General features: G+C 37.6%; 2 protein-coding genes across 3 annotated transcripts in view; one reads left to right on the top strand and one right to left on the bottom strand.

The window, feature by feature from the left end:
- Window positions 1–13,206, bottom strand: part of cfap77 (cilia and flagella associated protein 77) — a 31,387-nt gene extending 18,181 nt beyond the window's left edge. The window contains exons 1-3 of the mRNA XM_073839326.1: window positions 13,026–13,206; window positions 12,823–12,902; window positions 4,261–4,360 (exon numbers count right to left, since the gene is read on the bottom strand). Of these exons, the coding sequence (XP_073695427.1) occupies window positions 4,261–4,360; window positions 12,823–12,885 (163 nt within the window). The 5' untranslated portion in view covers window positions 12,886–12,902; window positions 13,026–13,206. The remainder of the gene's footprint in view (window positions 1–4,260; window positions 4,361–12,822; window positions 12,903–13,025) is intronic.
- A 2,519-nt stretch (window positions 13,207–15,725) lies between these two features.
- LOC141335836 (uncharacterized) lies at window positions 15,726–21,508 on the top strand. Of its 2 annotated transcripts, none has more exons than XM_073841393.1 (4): window positions 15,726–16,172; window positions 16,565–16,644; window positions 20,130–20,537; window positions 20,770–21,508. In XM_073841393.1, the coding sequence occupies exons 2-4, from the start codon at window positions 16,605–16,607 to the stop codon at window positions 20,874–20,876; spliced, it is 555 nt and encodes a 184-aa protein (XP_073697494.1). In that variant the 5' UTR covers window positions 15,726–16,172; window positions 16,565–16,604; the 3' UTR covers window positions 20,877–21,508. The 2 variants fall into 2 exon arrangements, with proteins under 2 accessions (XP_073697494.1, XP_073697493.1); XM_073841392.1 differs by having other exon boundaries at window positions 15,728–16,172; window positions 20,127–20,537.
- Window positions 21,509–21,514: the final 6 nt, after the last annotated feature.

Raw genomic sequence — 21,514 nt, 5'->3', positions numbered from 1 at the left:
TTCCTGCGCCATTGCAAGATGATTTCAGATGATTCTACTTCTGCGTCAACAGCTTTATGAGACTTCTATGCCTTTAATCCTGCTGTCTTCACTGCCACGCTGGTTATCAACTGTCAAGTTTCTTAAGTTTTTTCCCTTTCAGCTCTGCCCAAACTTGATAAATGGCATCAAATACTGAAGGACGCAAGAGACCAACTCATCTTTACTGCCTCTTTTAATTCTGTTTGCAGGCTTGGCACAGTAACATGAGAATCACAGTACTTGAGGTTCAAGTAGAAGGTTGATAACCAGTTGCGTCTTCAGGATTGAATTTGAGCTGAATGGGTGAAGGTCCTTTGTTCAGTAATGGAACCTTCAAACTTTTCACCTACATGTGTTCCTAGAGGTGCACCATTAAATTGTTTCCCCCTAGAAACACACTTTTGCAGGTTCCAGTATAGCCACCGCACTACACTGCCCTCTGCAGGAAATTCTTGACACAACAGTCTGTGTGCAATTTATTTATTTAAAGGGGTCATCGGACACAAAACTAACTTTTACATGTTGAATATTAATGTGTGTTGGCAGTTTGTGTACACAACCACCCTACAATGATACAAATCCACCCAGTGGTATTTTTTTAATCTTTAAAAGTAATATTCCCTTTTTAAAATCGGGTCATTCGCAGCTTCTTGTCGTGACGGAACACCAACAGAGGGCACTCCCACGATATAGAGGTAGATTGACATGAACGTCTTACCTTAGATCCGCCCTCACCGAGCTGAAACAGTCCGACTTTGATTGCCATTGTGTCGACTTAGGTGCAGAGGAAGACTCTAATTGAGTGATTGAGGTGTTCTGTTGTTGGATGTAATAATGAACATAGCAGTAGTCATTTGCTCCCGACATCTAAGCTGCTTAAGAGGTAGAGGACAACGTTACTTTAGTTTTTAAAAGGAAAGCGCCGATCCCGATCTACATATGCGTCTCTGTTCGTGTGAATCTAATAATGTGCTCGTTGGCAAGTTTTGCCGATAAACATGGCTAAATGCAGCTAAACGCGGCTAAAGTAAACATTACAGCTCCTATTCCCTCAGCAGAGAGGGGCGGGGCGAGCAGAGCTCATTTGCATTTAAAAGGCCCATGCGATTAAATGAGCTGATATTTTGCAGAGCTGATTTTGACAAGGTAAAAGGGTGTTTTTTTACACTACTATTGAGAATTTTTAACCAAAGTATATTACAGACTTTTCATTAAGACCCTAAAGAATCATATGAACTTGTAGAAAATGGTCATCCGATGACCCCTTTAATACACAAGCTTCACAATTTGAGTTGAATTACTGAAATAAATCAACTTAACTCAAAAAACCTAACCCTAACCCATCTAATTTTCTCCTCCAACTTCAAAATCGTCCTACATCACTGCAGAAGCACCGACCCAGTTTTTACAAAGTGAACATGTAAAGATCAAACGCCCTTTACAAAAAAAGGTAAAACAATGATGTAGGGAAAAAAATGAGATGGTAGTTTTTCGACCTACCCTAACTATATTGAACTAGAATTACAGATCATTTCACTAGATAGAACCCTTCTTCCTCGGCTGGGATCGTTTAGAGCCTTTTAAAGCTGCACTGAAACTATATTGAGAGAAATCCTGAAATGTTTTCCTCAAAAAACAATTTCTTTACCACTGAAGAAAGAAAGATATGAACATCTTGGATGACAAGGGGGTGAGTAAATTATCTGTAAATTTTTGTTCTGGAAGTGAACTTCTCCTTTAACGTAAACGGATGATATTTAGAGCATTAAACCGCTTGGCACAAGCTGATTGGTTCATGTTGCATACGCAGCCAATGAGCTTGCTGCTTTACATTTAAATGGCTGGTTAGCATTCAGAGCATTTCTTAGCATACTTTCAGAGTTCCTCTGAAACCCTCCACCTTCCCCAGCTCCACCTGTATAGATCTGATACAGGTTATTATGTATGCTACTTGTGCAGCAGTATGTCTTAAATATTCACAGCATCGATATTTGTGTATGTACTGGCAGTAGCAAGTGCCTGCAATAATCTACAGCGAAAGTGACCAACATCAGCGTAGCAGATCGATTCCTTCAAGACTATATACATTAACATTGTCATATCTATTACCATGTAAAATCTTTAGAGAGTGGCCATGATACTATTGGATACAGCTATTCACCTTTTTTTTGTGTAAGAGCGGGGGTGTTCATTTGTACATTTTATGGGATTGGCTTCCGGTCTCATCTGTCTGCTTGTTTTGCTGCTTAATATTACAAATATTTACCATATTGTTTTAATGTACAGTCGTGGCCAAAAGTTTTGAGAATTACATAAATATTGGAAATTGGAAAAGTTGCTGCTTAAGTTTTTATTATAGCAATTTGCATATACTCCAGAATGTTATGAAGAGTGATCAGATGAATTGCATAGTCTTTCTTTGCAATGAAAATTTACTTAATCCTGAAAAAAACTTTCCACTGCATTGATAAGAAGGCTTTGGGGGCGTCCAAGAAAGTCCAGCAAGCGCCAGGATCGTCTCCTAAAGAGGATTCAGCTGCAAGATCGGAGTGCCACCAGTGCAGAGCTTGCTCAGGAATGGCAGCAGGCAGGTGTGAGCGCATCTGCACGTACAGTGAGGCAAAGACTTTTGGAAGATGGCCTGGTGTCAAGAAGGGCAGCAAAGAAGCCACTTCTCTCAAAAAAAAAACATCAGGGACAGATTGATCTTCTGCAAAAAGTATGGCGAATGGACTGCTGAGGACTGGGGCAAAGTCATATTCTCCGATGAAGCCTCTTTCCGATTGTTTGGGGCATCTGGAAAAAGGCTTGTCCTGAGAAGAAAAGGTGAGCGCTACCATCAGTCCTGTGTCATGCCAACAGTAAAGCATCATGAGACCATTCATGTGTGGGGTTGCTTCTCATCCAAGAGAGTGGGCTCAATCACAATTTTGCCCAAAAACACAGCCATGAATAAAGAATGGTACCAAAACACCCTCCAACAGCAACTTCTTCCAACAACCCAACAACAGTTTGGTGAAGAACAATGCATTTTCCAGCATGATGGAGCACCGTGCCATAATGCAAAAGTGATAACTAAGTGGCTCGGGGACCAAAACGTTGACATTTTGGATCCATGGCCTGGAAACTCCCCAGATCTTAAAACTTGTGGTCAATCCTCAAGAGGCGGGTGGACAAACAAAAACCCACTAATTCTGACAAACTCCAAGAAGTGATTATGAAAGAATGGGTTGCTATCAGTCAGGATTTGGCCCAGAAGTTGATTGAGAGCATGCCCAGTCGAATTGCAGAGGTCCTGAAAAATAAGGACCAACACTGCAAATACTGACTCTTTGCATAAATGTCATGTAATTGTCAATAAAAGCCTTTGAAACGTATGAAGTGCTTATAATTATATTTCAGTACATCACAGAAACAACTGAAACAAAGATCTAAAAGCAGTTGAGCAGCAAACTTTGTGAAAACTAATATTTGTGTCATTCTCAAAACTTTTGGCCACGACTGTACACACTGTTTAGAAGTCAAAACTGTTTTACCATTTACTGCACATTCTTACTCTTCTTGCTATTTCCCTATAGCTGTTAATGAACCGAAAGTCTCGCCCATAAATTTCTGCGCTGTAGAATAAGGTGGGTAAATAGATAAGCAGTTTAAGGCAGAGAAAATGCAAAACTGTTCAGTGGCTTTGGTTACTGGCAGCTCTTCTTCATGAAACCAGGTAAATAAAGTAGGCATGGGCTTTAGCAAGGCTCTGGCTGACATGTTCAGAACCAAGTAGAGATCAGTTTTGGGTGTTTTCTGCAATAATAGTTACATAAGGATTTGTGATGAGTAAGCTTAGATAAGCATGACAGGGTGACCTCGCCTAGAACTGCATTATAGTTTATGGGACTGTATAAGGGCTTGACACTTGGAGTCACTGCCTGTCATCCGTTGGAAGTGCATAATTAAAGTGTGAGACGGGGAGCCAGTGCAGAAGCCAGGCACAGTTTAGTATGCTAACAGGAGCGCACTGACAGCACAGGCTAAGCGCCTGAGGGGACACTTACTCAAGAAAACGCACTGTGACATCATCCTGTGACAAGGCTTGATGGGGAGCGGGTGTGGTGTCTCATAAACAAAAGGCTTTGAGTTAGTGTAGATGGAGTTTTGTAATGATTGAATCATAATGGTGGTAACAGTGGTAAAGTTTTAAAGGCATATAAAGTGTCAATTTTACAAAATAGTTTTGCCACCTACCTTCTGGCACTCCTCCATCTTGAACTATGGTCGCTGTCCCAAAAACAAAGTCAGGGCCTGGATAGGACAAACCTCTCGACTTGGTCTTTCCAAGTGCTGGCTATAGAGAAAACACAATAATTAGATAAATACAAATATTTCATGAATAGTGTTCTTATGTTGTTGTTTTTTTATAAATTGAAATGTATCTACACTACCAGTCAAAAGTCTTTGAACAGTAAGATTTTTAATGTTTATAAAGAATTCTCTTCTGCTCACCAACCTGCATTTATTTGATCCAAAATACAGCAACAACAGTAATATTGTGAAATATTTGTACTATTAAAAATAACTGCTTTCTATTTTAATATATTTTAAAATGTTATTTATTCCTGTGGTCAAAGCTACATTTTCAGCATCATTACAGTCTTCAGTGTCACATGATCATTCATATAATCAAATCATTCTAGTATGCTGGTTTTCTGTTCAGGAAACTTTTTTTTTTATTATTATTAGCAATATTTAAAACAGCTGAGTAAATGTTTTTCATGACTTTTTGATGAATAGAAATATCCAAAGATAAGCATTTATCTGAAATAAAAAGCTTTTGTACTGTTTTGGGAAAGAAATTATAGAAATTTATATTTTTATTTATAGCAAGGATGAAGATAAAAACATGTATAATGTTACAAAAGATTTCTATTTCAGATAAATGCTGTTCTTCTGAAGAGTTCATTTGCAAAAACAGATAACTCTAGATCTATCTATCTATCTATCTATCTATCTATCTATCTATCTATCTATCTATCTATCTATCTATCTATCTATCTTCTTCCTTCACCAGGACGAATTCCGTCTGTCTATTTAAGGAAACTTAAATAGATGTAAACTGCCTTAAATTCTGAATGTAAATTAAAAAAATGTTAAAGTACATTTGAATGATTTTTTATTTTTTATCTAAATATTTATCTAATTTTCTCTTCAAAGTTCTGTTTACTGACAGTACAGTAGCTCTGGTTCTTGAAAACCTTGTTTTTCTGAATCTATGAACTGTCAATCAAACTGTCAATCATCTTCAATTACATCACCACAATAAAAGCGCTGTTAAACTGAAGCATTTAACGGCGCAAGACAATGCGTGCATCACAATGTCAAAGTTTTATGGACCTTTAGAGCGGCGGCTGATTTCTTGATTGACAGGCAGTTTTGCGACCCACACCTTCAAAACCCTAGCACACCAAAGCATCTGATTGTGTCTATTAATAAAATCATAATTATGCACAAACTTATTACCATAAAAAATGCCACAAAAGAAGCCCAAATGACTGCGGTGTCTGGCAGCACAGTTAAAAACGAATTCCCATTGAACGTTGATGTGAGTGATCTTGATGGCTGATTTCTTCAGTCAAGACTCAGAATTACTAGCACAGTGTAGTCCAGTCAGTTCATGTAGAGTATGATTTATGTCTCCAGAGTCATAACTGTAAAATGATTGACAGCTAAAGAGTTTAAAAAGGCAACACTTATCCTACCATGTGTGTGTTGGGGGGTTGTTTGGAAGGGGGGTGGTATTTACCCCCTATCATCATCTACTCAGAAAGAAGCTCTCATGGGGCAAAAGAAAAGCCCACTATTTTTCTCCGTTAAACAGCTCAAAGCTTTGTTTTAAGAGCAGCTTAGCTGCGAAAAGGTGGAAAATTGAGAATCAAACCACGGCAAAGGTGACAACCGGATGTATCAAAAGTGATCTGTGGAATATGGTGCCTGAGCACTCCAGAAGCACGTATCTTTGATCTTTGATGGAACATGAGGGAGGTGTGCTCATGTGTCAGTCACAGAGTTACATTCATGTCGGCGGTTCTCCTCACGCTGCCGTATGCGATTTTTGGAGGGAGAAAAGAATCAGCGCCGTGAGTCTGTCGTCATCTCTGGAGATCTCTGTGTGTTTGCTGAGCTCTAAAGACTTAATTCTTGGTTAAAAACCCTCAATCCTTCATTATTCTGAGCTTTGAACAGTCTACATTGAAAAATGGATTTGAAAGATATTTGTCACTGGACCCCCACCAATCACGCCGGGCAAGTAAAGCCCTCCAAAAACCGAATTCGACTGCCAAACGTGGCTCTTTTTTAATGACGAGTTCCTAAGCACGGCCAAATTGAGATCACCCAAATCTTTCTTGGCCTTTTTACCTCACAGACACCCAACCTCTAGTTAACATATCTGCTGAAACGTATCAAACGCTTCTTAAAAGCGCCAATCTTTTGAGTAAGTGCCACCAGGCTTCTCGGCCAGCCCTTTAATCCCCTTCGCAATTTTAATCTGCAGATTGTTTTGAGGAGATCACTTAGAGATGCCTGAAGGAACGTGTTGACCGCTGGCGTAAAACGGCTAATCAGACCCCTCAAAACATTATTGGGCCTTTCACTCGCAATAAAAGGGCTGAATGAGAAGAGGACAACAGAAAAGGCAAGTCGGGCGAAGGATTATGTTAAGCAAAAGCTCCTTTTATATTGTCATTTACTGGTGATCTGTCTCTATATTGTGTTTTCATTAACCAGGCATGGACCTGCTGAATGAGCCAGAGGCCGGCATGAGAATAGGGCCGCTTCAGGAGAGGCTACACGAGGGTCAGCGAGAGCAGATTATTCGCACAGGCTAAAAGAGACAGAGAACAGGGGGACATAATCATCTCTTACTAAGGAGACCCCTTTCGGTCTATTCAGGCCCCCGTGCTTTAATTTCACCATCCTTTTGTGCTTCTCTTGCTCATGTGTGCTTTTAGGATTTCGCTTGAGCTGCTCAGATTAGCTTAGCGCTGACCCTCACAGTCCATCGCTGCACTTTTCAGTCCTGTTTGAACACTTGCACAAGTTTTTTTTTCCCTCAGATGTTGCGAATACCATGTCTTTTTTTTCTTAATCTCATCCAGACATCATTCCCAACAGCCTTTGCTACTAGATTTGCACACATTTTAGATGAAAGCTTCTGGATAAAACTGGTCTGCTCCTCCTGTCCAAGACCTACTAGGTTTATTCAGTCCCGGTGGAACCGGTTTAATCTTATCAGGCAGCGGCATGGAGAATTGAGAGCCAGGCCTGATCATCTCATCTCATCAGCGCTGACAGACAGCTTCGCCATGAGTTTCTCCGTCAGACTTACAAATAAAAGTGCCCATGATGATGATTAGAGGATAACGGCAGTAATGCTCACCGAACTGTCTCCGCTAATTATTATCCCGCTCTTCCAACTCGGTTCAGCGCCATCTGGTGCTTGATTACAGGACAGCAGGCACATTGGCTTAAAATTAATCTCTTCATCTCAACTAAACTAAATAGAGGGAATGAATGGCAGAGAGAAAGTGAAAGTGGGAAAGCACAAAAAAGAATCTGTATCTTTGTCACTGTGCGATCGGATACAATTCATGGAGAGAGAATTCAAATATATTCACTGTTACAAAGAAGCAGAGAGGAAAACACAGTCTATCTGGAAGGCAATCCAGAATCTAGAAAATACCAACACGTTTAAGTCAGCTAAAAAATACATTTATTAATAAGGATTAGGCCAAAAAATGCTGAGACGAGAGAAAGTGGAATCATAACCTTAACTTTCTCATCAGATCCCAGCTTTTCTCGTCTCTGGCTAAATCCGTCAACTCTAAATTAATATCAGCCCACTTCTAAAATCCCCAGAATGTCAATGCGCGCATATGTGCAACGCAAACATACACGCACATTCATCTCATCTCCTCTATAGTCTGGCTGGTTATTAAGATGCTAACTCTCTTTATGTGTGGCAAATCCTGAAGCTTTGGGTATAATTGATGAGGCATTTCCATAAAGAGGGCCAGCTAATTGGGAGCATGTGTCTGGGCAAGCTTGTGCTACCCTTCTTCAATACAGATGAGTGTTATCCTACCGCTTTAGATGTATGTATGCTTGAGTATGTATATGTGGGTGTGTTTATTAAAAAATGTCCACAACTTGGATCACAAACAGCGTTTAAACCATGTAAATCATTACTGCAGTGCAGTAATTGGACATGTCCAATGGTTCGACCTGTCCCTAACCTGGACTAAATTTGTACATGGACAATGAAAAATGTAGTTGGGTCAGCGGCAATACTTTTTCTGTATTTATATCAAATATATAAAAAATTCAACCATTTAAAAGTTTGGCGTCAGTAAGGTCTTTTTTGAAAGCAGTGAATACTTTTGTTTAGCAACATGCAATTTAATCAGAAGTGGCAGTGAAGACTAACATTAATAATGTTAAAAAGATTTTTTATTTCAAATAAATGCTGTTCTTTTCAACTTTCTATTCATTAAAGAATCCTGCAAGAAATGCATCACGGTTTCCACAAAAACCTTAATCAGCTGTTCTCATCATAAATAATGGTAACACTTTACAATAAGGTGTCATTTGTTAAGATTAGTTGATGTATTAACCAACATGAATGAAGAATGAATAATACATTTATTACCCTATTTATTCATCTTTGTTAATGTTAGTTAATAAAAATACAGTTGTTCATTGTTTGTTCATTTTAATTCACAGTGCATTAACTAATGTTAAAAAACAACTTGTGATTTTAATAATGCATTAGTATATGATGAAATTAACATTAACTAAGATTAATAACTGCTGTAGAATATTGTTCATTCTTAGTTCATGTTAACAGAGGTAGTTAAGTAATGAACCTTATTGTAAAGTATTACCTAAATATTAGTTAATGAGTACCAAATCTGCCTACAAAAAATGCATCTTTACCATGACAGAAATAAAGTACAACATTGACTTTTATTTCATATGTGACCCTGGACCACAAAACCAGTCATAAGGGTCAATTTTTTTTCAAAATAAATCAGCTTTCTATCGGTGTAAGGTTGGTTATGATAGCACAATATTATCCAATATTATAACAATAACATGGCTAAGATACAACTATTTGAAAATCTGGAATTTTGAGTGTGCAAAAAAATCTAAATATTGAGAAAATCTTTAAAGTTGCATATTGCATATTGCAAATTACTAGTCAAGTTTTGATAGATTTATGGTAGGAAATGTACAAAATATTTTCATGGAACATGATATTTACTTAATATCCTAGTGATTTATGGCATAAAAAATAAATATTTTAACCTATACAGTGTATTTTTGGCTATTGCTACAAATATACCTATGCTTTGTGGTTCAGGGTCACTTATTATTTCATTGAAAATTATTACAAATAATCAAATAAGAAAATCTTGGTAAGCAGTTTGGTATAATCTTTTATTATTGTTTTTATTATAAAAGTAGTAAAGAAGTATGGTTAAAATATGTTAATTATTTAAAAAAAACTGCCAAACTGAAGTGTTGTGGAGTCATACATTTTTGTAATGTTTTTCAAAACCATGAGAAGAACTTGAATACAGTGACTGCATTTGTAAGAATTTGGATTATTCCATTTTTTTATTATTTGTCACTGACCCAGCTGATAGCGGCCCCACAGACGACATAAATAGTTAGCACTAACTGAACAGGGACAAGAATGATATATGTGTTTCCATTCTCTTAATCCATAAATGAACGCATACGGCCCCTGTTATGACAGACTACGTATGCCAAAGGTCTCTTTACATATCTCATTTACATTTATCTATTATGCAAGCAGTTTACAGTTATGTATTGGGTTCATGGTTATGTATCTGTCTCTCTGTGCTTGTGTCTACAGCAGTCCCAGCTGGATCCCATTAATAATAAGGCCCTGTGTTGCTACAGCGACCGTGTGGAAACTAAAGCACCTTGCAGAAGCGGCAGCGAGGCACTGTACACGTGGACCTAACAGTAGATACCCATGTACAGCTGAGGTGGGTGAAGGTCAAGGTCGAGGCCAGTTCCTTTGCAATTCAAAAAATTCCAGAGGCCAATTAAAGTCACTAGGAAACTGAATAAAACTCTATAAATGCTGTTAATGCTTTTTAAAGCACCATGAGCCTTCAAAAGACATATTTCTTATTTTTATGTCTTAAAAGTTTAATTTAGGGAAAAACAGCTTTAGGCCAGATCACATATATGTAATAAATTTGCACTGCAGGCGAATGTCGGCTACAGTACAGATTTGCTTAAGAATGAACCGCAGATTGCCGTGTGTCGAACATTAGCTACATAGGCTGAATGAAGCGAATGGTAATGAGTGGGAAGAGGGGACTGTGAATGGGGCCCAGCCAGCCTGCTGCACAGCAGGGCTCTCTCAGACACCAGAGAACAACAAAAGCCCCAAATCTGCTCCCCTGATCTCTAATTTACTGGTCATCAGGGAATACAGGCATGAAAACAGGATTTATTGGCCATGCCTCATCAAAAAGGAATTAACAAGAGGAGAGGAAAGAAGAGGAGAGGCCTTTTTGTACTTTTCTCGCTATCAACTTTTTGGTCGCAAAGGCAGAAAACCACACTTTGGGTGCTCGGTTCTAGATGCAGACTAATTCATCTCCTTTTCACTTTGAGGCCCATTAGCACATTACTAAGATATATGTCCCTTTTCCCCACGGGACAGCCATACATCAGCCCTGCATAAGCAGAGAAAACTTCTGCGATGATGAACTGCTGCGCAGGCCGACAAGAGATGTGCTCAGCACCAGGGACTTGCTGCAGTTGGCCTATTTCTTAATGAATATGAGTCTTCCTTTACATTGCAACGCTGATTGAAGAAGGTTGAACGTTCGAACCTACAGCTCTGGAAACTAGAAGCGCGAGAGGGAAGAAATAGAGCAACATCAGGCAACGCCACAAGAACAAAAGCTTAAATCCTCACAGATGACTCTGTCATTGTTCCAGCGCATTGCCAAAACCTGTAGCTATGACTGCTCACAATGAAAAAGAATGAGAAATCCTTGATCTCGTGGGACTATGGGAACATGCACGCAGTTCATTATCATAGTCATTTAAATACAGTAATCCTATTTTCTGCATCAGTCAAAAGGGGCATATCAAATAACCCTAGAGAACATTAGAAAGAAAGGAGGGGCGAGAGCAAGCAAAGGTCTAACGGAGGCATCTTATCCCACCAGGGATGGACAGGATGATTGGATGAGTGTGAAAAGAGAGAAAGGCCACGGGAGCGAAAGGGAAAAGAAAAACATTGAGGACTCTGCAGGTTCATTTCATTCCTCCTTCTGCTCCAATGGAAGACTTGATGAAGTTGAAATGAAGCAGAATTAGATGAAAGATACGACGGAAGTGCTTAGTTAGGGATTCAAGACTTGTGCTGGGTCTCTCAAAGAGGGTTAACTAGAGGAGAAGGCAGAGAAAAAAACGTGATCTGCACCGTCTTCTAAACACCATTCTTTAATTCTCAGTATCACGATCTCTTAAAAATAAAAGCTTTGTTGCAATCTACGGTTCTAAGAAGAACCCCTAACATCCAAGGAACCTTTCAACTGCACTAAAAGTACTTTGTGGTAAAAGGTTGTTTAGATTATTAAACTAAGAAAAATGATTCGCTGAAAGTTCTTCTATTGTTCTTCTTATGCTCGGGAGACTGTTAATGGTTTGTGAGTTCTTGCCTTTCTTTTTTTAAATAGGCCTATGTGTATTTAATATGACAGTATATTAAAAATGTCAATAAAAACAACAACTATAAAACATATGTGACCCTGGCCCACAAAACCAGTGATAAGGGTCAGTTTTTTAAAATTGAGATTTATACATCATCTAAAAGCTGAATCACTGATGTATGGTTTGTTAGGATAGGACAATATTTGGCTGAGATACAACTATTTGAAAATCTGGAAACTGAGGGTGCAAAAAATCTAAATATTGAGAAAATCACTTTTAAAGTTGTCCAAATGAAGTTCTTAGCAATGCACATTACTTATCAAAAAATAAGTTTTGACATATTTACGGTAGGAAATTTACAAAATATCTTGCTCCTTACTTAACATCCTAATGATTTTTGGCATAAAAGAAAAATCGATTATTTTGAGCCATACAATGTAATGTTGGCTATTGCTAAAAATACAGGCCTACCCATGCTACTTATGACTGGATTTGTGGTCCAAGGTCACATATTATATTGTCTTGTGACTCAGTGTTCCAGTTCATATGTTTTTGTAAACAACAAATTCTGAGTTTCTGAATGAAAGAAATGTGCATGTTAAAGTGTCAAACTAAAGGAGTACACCTGTGGGTTACACATTCTGGATGTGTATTTTTGTTTTAACTTTTGGCTTACTCTTTAGCTTATTAATATTTGTGCTACGTGACTTCAACGATGTGTGTGAGATAAAGCAGACATGCGAAAAGTGTAGTCCTGCTGTGGTATTCCAGGAACATTGCTGAGAAGCATAAGCGTCAAGCGATTTAATCAGAGACTAACTCTGCCATCTAGTGGTCATTTTAGTTATGACATTATTATTTTGTTGTGCATTTCCAAACAAATCGTGGAAAATTCCATCATTTATTTGTGAAACGCAGCAGACTAATTATTTGTTTGTTTATTACATACGATGGTAAGCCATTCATAAACAGTGCTATGCAGAAAAATACGTTTACAAAGTTTACTCAGTACTACTCAAAGCCTTCATTAGTATCAGTTCTTACCTTAATTAATAGAGGACGATGCAGCATAGACTCTCTCACCACACCAACACGAGGACTTTCCATTTCTGACTTTATTAACTCTATTGTAAAATAAAAATATTATAGATTATTATACGATGTGATTTGAAAGAGTAAAAATAACAATCGTACATGGCGATTACACATTGAAGAGTTAGCAGCTATGACATTTGTGCATATTTTACCTGTAGGGCGAGATGACAGCTTCAAAAACACGGTTCCCGTGTGCTTTTTGTGAATAAATGAACCTTGTTGAACCTTGATGTGGTAACTGCACTTTAAAAGACTAAAATAAACTAAAAAATATGTTAATATCACAAATAATAGCGATTTCACAGGCCGTGACACAAACCTTCTTTCTAGTTGTTTAGCGTTGTCATGGAGATGGGACGCTTCTGTAAGCACGTATCGTGATGTTATTATTGAGAGTTTTGATTATTTTAAAATATATGTAGTATTTGCAGTTATAGAGAGATATACACAATATAAAGTAAAAATATGTACAAAATTTTAAATTCATATTTACTTATTCGGTGTGTTGACCGGTCATGATCGTCACTCCAGTACGATAGAGGGAAGCATTGTACAACAGATGCAAAGACTGCATCTGTTGTACAATCTGTTCTGCTTTATGAGAGAGGATAAAGCAGAACAGAGAGAGAGAGAGAGAGCACATTAGAATAAACTGAATATGAATTTCTGTATTTAAATTATTAATAGTAGGTTAGCAGGGTACAACATTTGTCCCACCAGCCTCAGCGACTGATTGATGTATGCTCAAATTTTCCATCCACAGATTTATTAAACAAGGCTTTTAATTGTTCTGTTTTAAATGAACCAAATCACTGTAGGCCATCTATACTCTGAATAACACGTTAGCCTATTTCCGTATTTTGACATTTTATTTTCACAAAAGTTATATACTGGCACTTTTATGTGGACACCAAAATGGGTTATTGATGGGTAAGGGGGTATTGGATTAATAAGTTAATAACACGCATTAGCCATAATATTTGGAATTAGATCAAGGAGTAACTGAACTTTAGCTATTCTCTAACTCAGTGTTTCTCAATCCTGGTCCTAAGGGAACCCTGCTCTGCACATTTTGCATGTCTCCCTTATTTAACACACCTGATTGAGATTATCAGCTCATTAGGCGAGAGATCCATGAACTGAACTAACAAGCTGAAGATCTTAATCAGGTCTTCTTAACAAGAATTGAACCTCTTTCCTTGAAGTTCTTGATGATCCGATAAATTGTTTATTTAGGTGCAATCTTAGTAGCCACAATATCCTTGCCTGTAAAGCCATTTTTATGCAACGCAATGATGGCTGCACGCGTTTCTTCGCAGTTCACCATGGTTAACAATGGAAGAACAATGATTTCAAGCATCACCCTCCTTTTAACATGTCAAGTCTGCCATTCTAACCCAATCAGCCTGACATAATGATCTCCAACCTTGTGCTCGTCAACATTCACACCTGAGTTAACAAGACGATTACTGAAAAGATCTCAGCAGGTCCTTTAAAGTCCCCCTGAAATCAAAATTAAAGTTTTTTGGCTTTTAGTATGAATATATTAGCCTTAAGGTGATCTATAAGCTAGTGTGCTGCAAAACAAAGACAAAATTCGCGTTTACAAGATATGGGCATTCAAAACTTACAGTCTCGTCACATCCGCCAATATGAATCAAGGATTTGGATGATATCACCGTGCACTTCAGTTTCTCATCAAACGTTCTGTCCAATCAAATGCTCTCTAGAGTCCGTAGTGTCCCGCCCCCTACACAGAGACGCGGAGCTGATCATTAGCGCTCATATGTGCGGTCGGCATGTATTAAACAAACTACACAGCCTCAGCATGATAATGATCACTATTTCGTTTTAGCAAGTTTCATATTGAATTTGTGGGGTAATTTATTAGTCTGTGGCTGTCATAAGCTTACAAATGCGGCTTTACCGAGCTCAACGGCTCTGGCCCGAGCAGATATAAATGGAACGCTATTGGCTATTCAAAATTAGTGGGCGGGGCTGGGCGATATCTTTTTGTTTCAGTTAAAAGTACGTCACCACATAGAATAACGCTGCGTGTTTCAAGGCACTTCAGTGGACCTTTAATGACAGCAACGAAATGCAGTGGAAAGTTTTTTTCGGGATTAAGTTTATTTTCATGGCAAAGAAGGACTATGCAATCTCTTAATAACATTCTGGAGTATATGCAAATTGCTATTATAAAAACTTAAGCAGCAACTTTTCCAATTTCCAATATTTATGTAATTCTCAAAACTTTTGCCCACAACTGTATATTCTGGTTTAAATAAGTAAGGCTGGCCAAAACATTGCAAGCCATCCTCTTGAAATCTTCAGACATGTTTGCGAAAACTGTTTTATGTACAGCGCGCATCTTCCTCTTCTTGTAAACAAGGCGCAGCACATCCGGATTGTACGTCAGAACTCCATATGTGTGCATCGTGGTACAAACGCAAACATAAAGACTGACAGGGAAGAGAAGAAATTGTTGAATAAAGATGTTATTTTTGTTTTCTTTGTGTACAAAAAGTATTCTCATAGCTTCATAAAATTAAGGTTAAACAGCTTGGTCACATGGACTATTTTAACAATATCCTTACTACCTTTCTGGGCCTTGAAAGTGGTAGTTTGGTTGCTGTCTGGGCCAGAAAGCTTTTTGAATATCTTAATTTGTGTTTCAAAAATGAACTAAAGTCTACGGGTTTGACACAACATGAGGGTGAGTAACTAATGACAGAATTTTTATTTTTGGGTGAACTATCCCTTTAAACCTACACTCTGTTGCTTGTAAAAAGTGTAACTGCAGCTCTTAATTTCTAGCGTACAGCGACCTCTGCTGGTGGAAATCTTAACACTGACAAGCGCGATTTCTCAGATCTGCTGCGTCATCATTTGCGCGATCTACGGGTGCCTAAATTCCCACAGATGACTAAATATAGCCTATGTAGTCTTATGGGATCTTTTAGAAGTTACCACATCCTTAATCATGTCTAAAATCTGTTTACATTTACAGCCACAAGCCCAGTCAGCCTGCCTATCTGTTTTATCGATTTAAAGGGGGCCCACTTATTTTAATAAGGGGAAAATATAAAACAAGATATTCAAAATTACTCAGAGACAGGGTTGTCGCCGTAAGGAAATTTTGATATTTGTGCATGCAGGACCCGGTGGCTGCGGTCTGTGCTCGACTGCGTTGGAGCTGCGGCTTCCTCAGCATCAGCATCTCTCTCCATCGACTCGCATCTTCTTAAGAGCTAGAGTGCCGTGACGTGCAGAAGAGGAAACGGCCGATCGGTTTGGAGGTAACCGAAACTTTATCCTTTTGCTATACGGCAGTCGGTATTTGCATGTGTTTTCAGATTCCCAAGCGTTTGTTTCAGTAAGAGAAAAATGTAAATTGCATGACGTGAGCTATACAGACATGGGATGGGTCGGTCTGCGGTATGCGGTAATTTAGTGCCTGAGTTTTAACCCGACGGAATTTGTTACTTACATACCTCTATTTTGAATAGACCTAGTTTCAAAGCTGAATGGGTGAAATGTCTGATACTGAGATATCAGGCTGTGTCACCTAGGCTATAAAATGGTGGGCCACATAATGACCTTTAAATCTGTCCCAGGTTCTATATTTATTATCTAGAGCTAATGCTTCCTTTTTGTGCAAGTCCAACATGTTTAACATTTTTCTCTGCAGTGGTTTAAAGAAGGAAATTTGGAGCTGAACAGAAGAGGCAATGAAGTTTTATCCCTCACTAGCAGCTTGTTTTGTGTTATGTAAGTAACATGTCTTTTAACATTTTATTTTTAACGAGAAAATTAAGTAATAAATAAAATAATTGCAGGTGCAAGGACAGTTCTTCTTTCGGAGACTTAACAAGTCTACTTAAAATAACATTAACACAGAAAGTTCCCTGTTTATTTATGTTGTGAGATGGTTTGAGGGCCTCTAGCTATAATTAGGTAGCTGGAATTGTATATAATGGCCTAATTAGGCATTATCTAAAAATATTTTAAACAATTCCTTAAAATTTGTAGTATAATTATTATTAAGTTATTATGAGCTCATTTGAATTAAACAACCACATGGAATATTACACATGGAAAAGCTTTTAAAAATCCCTTTGACACACTGCAGGGCAATTTATTTTTAAAGGGGTCATCTGATGCAAAATTCACCTTTACATGTTGTTTAAACTGAACTGTGTGTTGGCAGTGTGTGTACACAACCACCCTATAATGATAAAAATCCACCCGGTGTTTTTTTGTAATCCCCATAAATCATAAGCACTTTCTCATTTCAAGCCATTCACAGATTCTTGGCAGAGTGACGTAGTTCTCCACAGTCCCCTTCCACGTCCATTGACGGATACTGGCATTTTAGCATAGATCCACCCTGAGCGAGCTGTAAACAGTCTGCCATTGTTTTGACGCCGGAGTAGGTGTTGACAGGAATGTCTCCTAGGCGATTGAGGTGTTTTGTTGTTGGATTTAATAATGAACATATAGCAGTTGTCATTTACTCCCGACATGTGAGCTGCTGAAGATGCAGAGGATTACTTTTGTTTCTGAAGGGAATGCGCCCCCCGATCTACCTAAATGCATTGCACAAATCATTCGTGATCCAGCTTAACCTATACAGAAGAAGTGAGTATAAGGTTTTTTTATGAATCTTTGCAAATCGCCTTTCCGAATAATGTGCTAGTTAGCAAGTTCCACAACGATTGCAGTTGAAGTTAGCAGTCTCAGTGAACTGCTCGTCACCCCACGGAAGAGAGGGGCAGAGTGAGTAGAGCTTAATTAGCATTTAAAGGGACATGCACCTAAACTGGTCACTGTGAACAGAGCTGTTTTTGACAAGGTACAAGGGTGTTGTTTTACACTAAGAAATTTTAACCAAAGTATGTTATAGACTTTTCAATAAGACCCTAAAGAATCATATCAACTTGTGGAAAATAGGCATCCGATGACGCCTTAAAATAAATTCCTAATTCCTCATGATTGGCTCCTTTAAAGTCAGAATGGAGTGAAAATTCACCCTATTTTCTAGTCTGTTTTCTGAATGCATTTTATGGATTTGATTTTGATTTTTAATAGCATACGCTCTTAAAAATAAAGGGTCTTGATGATGCCCTAGAAGAACCTTTTTTATCTAAATGGTTCCATAAAGAACCTTTAACTTCTGAAGAAAAAGGTTCTTTATGGTGAAAGAAGGTTCTTCAGATTATAAAAAGGTAAGAAATAGATAGTTCTTTAAAGAACCTTTGATGAATGATTCTTTGTGAAACATAAAATGGTTCTTCTATGGCATTGCTGTGAAGAACCTTTTAAAGCATGACAGCCTTTCAGTGAAGCAACAGACCTCTCTCTGGTGATGTATGCCAGACTTCTCCAATCATTTAATCCGCTTAAACTCTTGCCCTTTTGTACAATTGACTGCACATTCAGATTTACAGATTCAAAGTGAAATGTCCAGAGAGTGGCACTAAAACACACGTTCAGTACATGACCTTGGCATGTTTTTATTACGTTGGTACAGGCACGTATTGTTGCGTTTTTAATGTTGAGATACGCATTGCAGCTGTTCAGAATTCAAATGTACACGTTTTTTTCCATTTAATAAAATCACTTGGAAATTTTGCTACAATACTACCATATTAATTAATTAAATAAATGTACAATATTTTAGTTTGATAATGTTTTTTATAATATTTTTAAGGGATTGCTGACGTGAAAATGTTTAAAAAGTGGAACAAAAAAAGTTACAGAAGCAAAAACACAGGAAGTGATGATGACGTTGTTTGTGGTGGTGGAGGTTGAAATGTGTTCCAGTCGTCTGATCAAAACAAATTATCCAAAGATTGCTTTACATAAGTTGTGACAGTGACACTTTAGAGTAAGTAGGAAATACAAGTCCAGACATCCAGCAAAACAGTTAGCAGCAGGAAAATTTATAAAAATCTTGCAAACAATTTGAAAAAAAAAAAAACAATAACAGAAAACCAGCAACAATTACGATGAGACGCAGCAGCCACATTGCTCACAGCGTATTTTAACCTTTTCGAATCATGTCCATAATTTTTTTGTGTATGTGTTCACATAACAAGCACCAAAACCTAAAAACTAAACAAAACAATGTGACAAATGGCAAAACAATACAAGACAAAATGACAAAACACACGACAAAACAACACATGACAAGACCACACAAGAGTGTTAAAGCATGTTTTAATATCATGTGAACAGCCAACCATAAGAACAACCAACATGCAGCAGGAAGTAGAGACACCTGATCCAAACATCCCAAGGTTAGAGAGTACAGAACAATACTGGCCAAACACATCAGTTCCAATTCCCCATCCTTACATTTGCTTCTCTTTTTAAAGCATGTATAAGACTACTTTGAAGTCAACTTTTCTGAGTTATGCTCACAACACTTTTCCATGTGTGTGTGTATATATATATATATATATATATATATATATATATATATAGTAAAAATGCATTTATAATAGGCCACATACTACATATACACTACCAGTCAAAAGTTTTTGAACAGTAAGATTTTTAATGTTTTTTTAAAGAAGTCTCTTCTGCTCACCAAGCCTGCATTTATTTGATCAGCAAAAACAGTAAAATTGTGTTACTATTTAAAATTACTGTTTTCTATTAAAATATATTTTAAAACGTAATTTGCTCCAGTGATTTCAAAGCTGAATTTTTTCTCCAGTTACATGATCCTTCAGAGATTTTTCTAACATTCTAATTTGCGGCTCATACTACATTTTTTATTATGTTGTTAAAATCTGAGTAGAGTGCTTTTGTCAGCACTTTTGATCAATTTAAAGCATCCTTTAAAAGTATAAATGTAAAAGTATTAATTTCTATCATTTCTGACTCCAAGCTTTTGAATGGTATAGTGTATAATGTTACAAAAGCTTTTTATTTCAGATAAATGCTGGTCTTTGCATCTTTAAAAAATCCTGAAAAAATATTCAACTGTTTTAAATATTGATAATAATAATATGAAATGTTTTTTGAACAGCAAATCAGCATATTAGAATGATTTCTGAAGCATCGTGTGACACTGAAGACTAATGATGAGTCATTAAAAGAGTAATGATGCTGAAAATGTAGCTTTGATCACAGGAATAAATTTCATTATTAAAATCTATTCAAATAGAAAACTTATTTTAAATATTAAAAATATTTAAAATAATCGTATTTCGTATTTTAACGTGCTTGTGCTTTTCTCCCAGTAGCATGTATGGTGGGTGTGATCACTGCAACAAATCCATACCAGAAACCCAGCTTCCTGGATTTTAACTCTTGGTTCTGGAACACGCCTCGAGGGCCACAGATGTACTCCTGCCTTACTTACATTGAGAAGAACCTCCGGGTTGACTGTGAATTCCCAGAGACCCACAAGATCCCTGGGCCATTCTGCGAGTTCAAACAGGATGGGCGACTTATGGGATCCACCTATCCAAACAATCCGGTCCACATGGTCCCACCTATCGAGACCCGACGCCGTGTCAATGTGACCCTGGTGGAACCTAACATTTGCCGCCTCACCTGGATGCCTATGTCAGATGACCGCGCATACACCTACACCTGCAGGGTTTATCAGGGCAGCACCTGGAAGGAGAACAGCATGGCATTCCACCAAAGTGAGTTTCAACATGCCTCAGCAAGACCTTCTTAACATATGCTGTAAGACAATAAATATTACCTTAGTAGTTTTGCAATGCCTGTTCATGGTTAAATTAAAGGTGGTGTCACTGCTTGTGACATTTTCTTTTTTCAAAATCTATGGTCTTTCACAACTGATATGATTTCACAACCTGTCTGCTCTCAAGTCATTGCTCTGTTGTTCATTATTTCTCTCTCTTCTTTAAACAGGAAATCTTCTGGTGTGCTCTGCATTAAGCATATTCTTTCACACTGGACCATGGATGCTCGCAGTTGTTATTTCACTTCTGGTTTCTCTTGGGCTTCTGTCAGCATGACCAGACCTAGTACATCGAGCAGGCTAAAACTCAAAGCCATTCTCACATTCAACTGCCTTTTTACATTTTAATTTACATTTATATTTAGTTATTTTTTCATCTTACATGTTGACTTTTGTGTTGATTTTTCTTTTTTACAGCCCCTAAAGTTTCTGTGGAGATCATCATCATTACATCTACAGGATTCACAGTGAAAAAAAAAAAACTAGACATGATGCATGTGACCCGCTCAAATATACAGAAGTCGAAAGTTTAAATACACTTTGGCAGAATCTGCAAAATTGTAATTATTTTATAAAAATAAGAGGGATCATACAAAATGCATGTTATTTCTTCATTAGTACTGACCCGAATAAGATATTTCAAATAAAAGACATTTACATATAGTCCATAAGAGAATTTTTGTGTGAGAATTTGAACCTTTCCAACAATGACTTTATGATTTTGAGATCCATCTTTTCACACTGAGAACAACTGAGGGACTCATATGCAGCTATTACAGAAGGTTCAAACACTCACTGATGCTTCAGAATGAAAACTTATGCATTAAGAACCAAGGGTGTAAACTTTTGAACAGAATGAAGATGTGTACATTTTTTTTGGTTTGCCTAAATTTCTTTTATTTATTTATTTAGTAC

This window comes from Garra rufa, chromosome 5, assembly GCF_049309525.1.
Source record: "Garra rufa chromosome 5, GarRuf1.0, whole genome shotgun sequence".
Lineage (NCBI taxonomy): Eukaryota > Metazoa > Chordata > Actinopteri > Cypriniformes > Cyprinidae > Garra > Garra rufa.
Note: the sequence above shows the minus strand (reverse complement) of the source record. Positions and strands in the feature narration are given on the sequence as shown.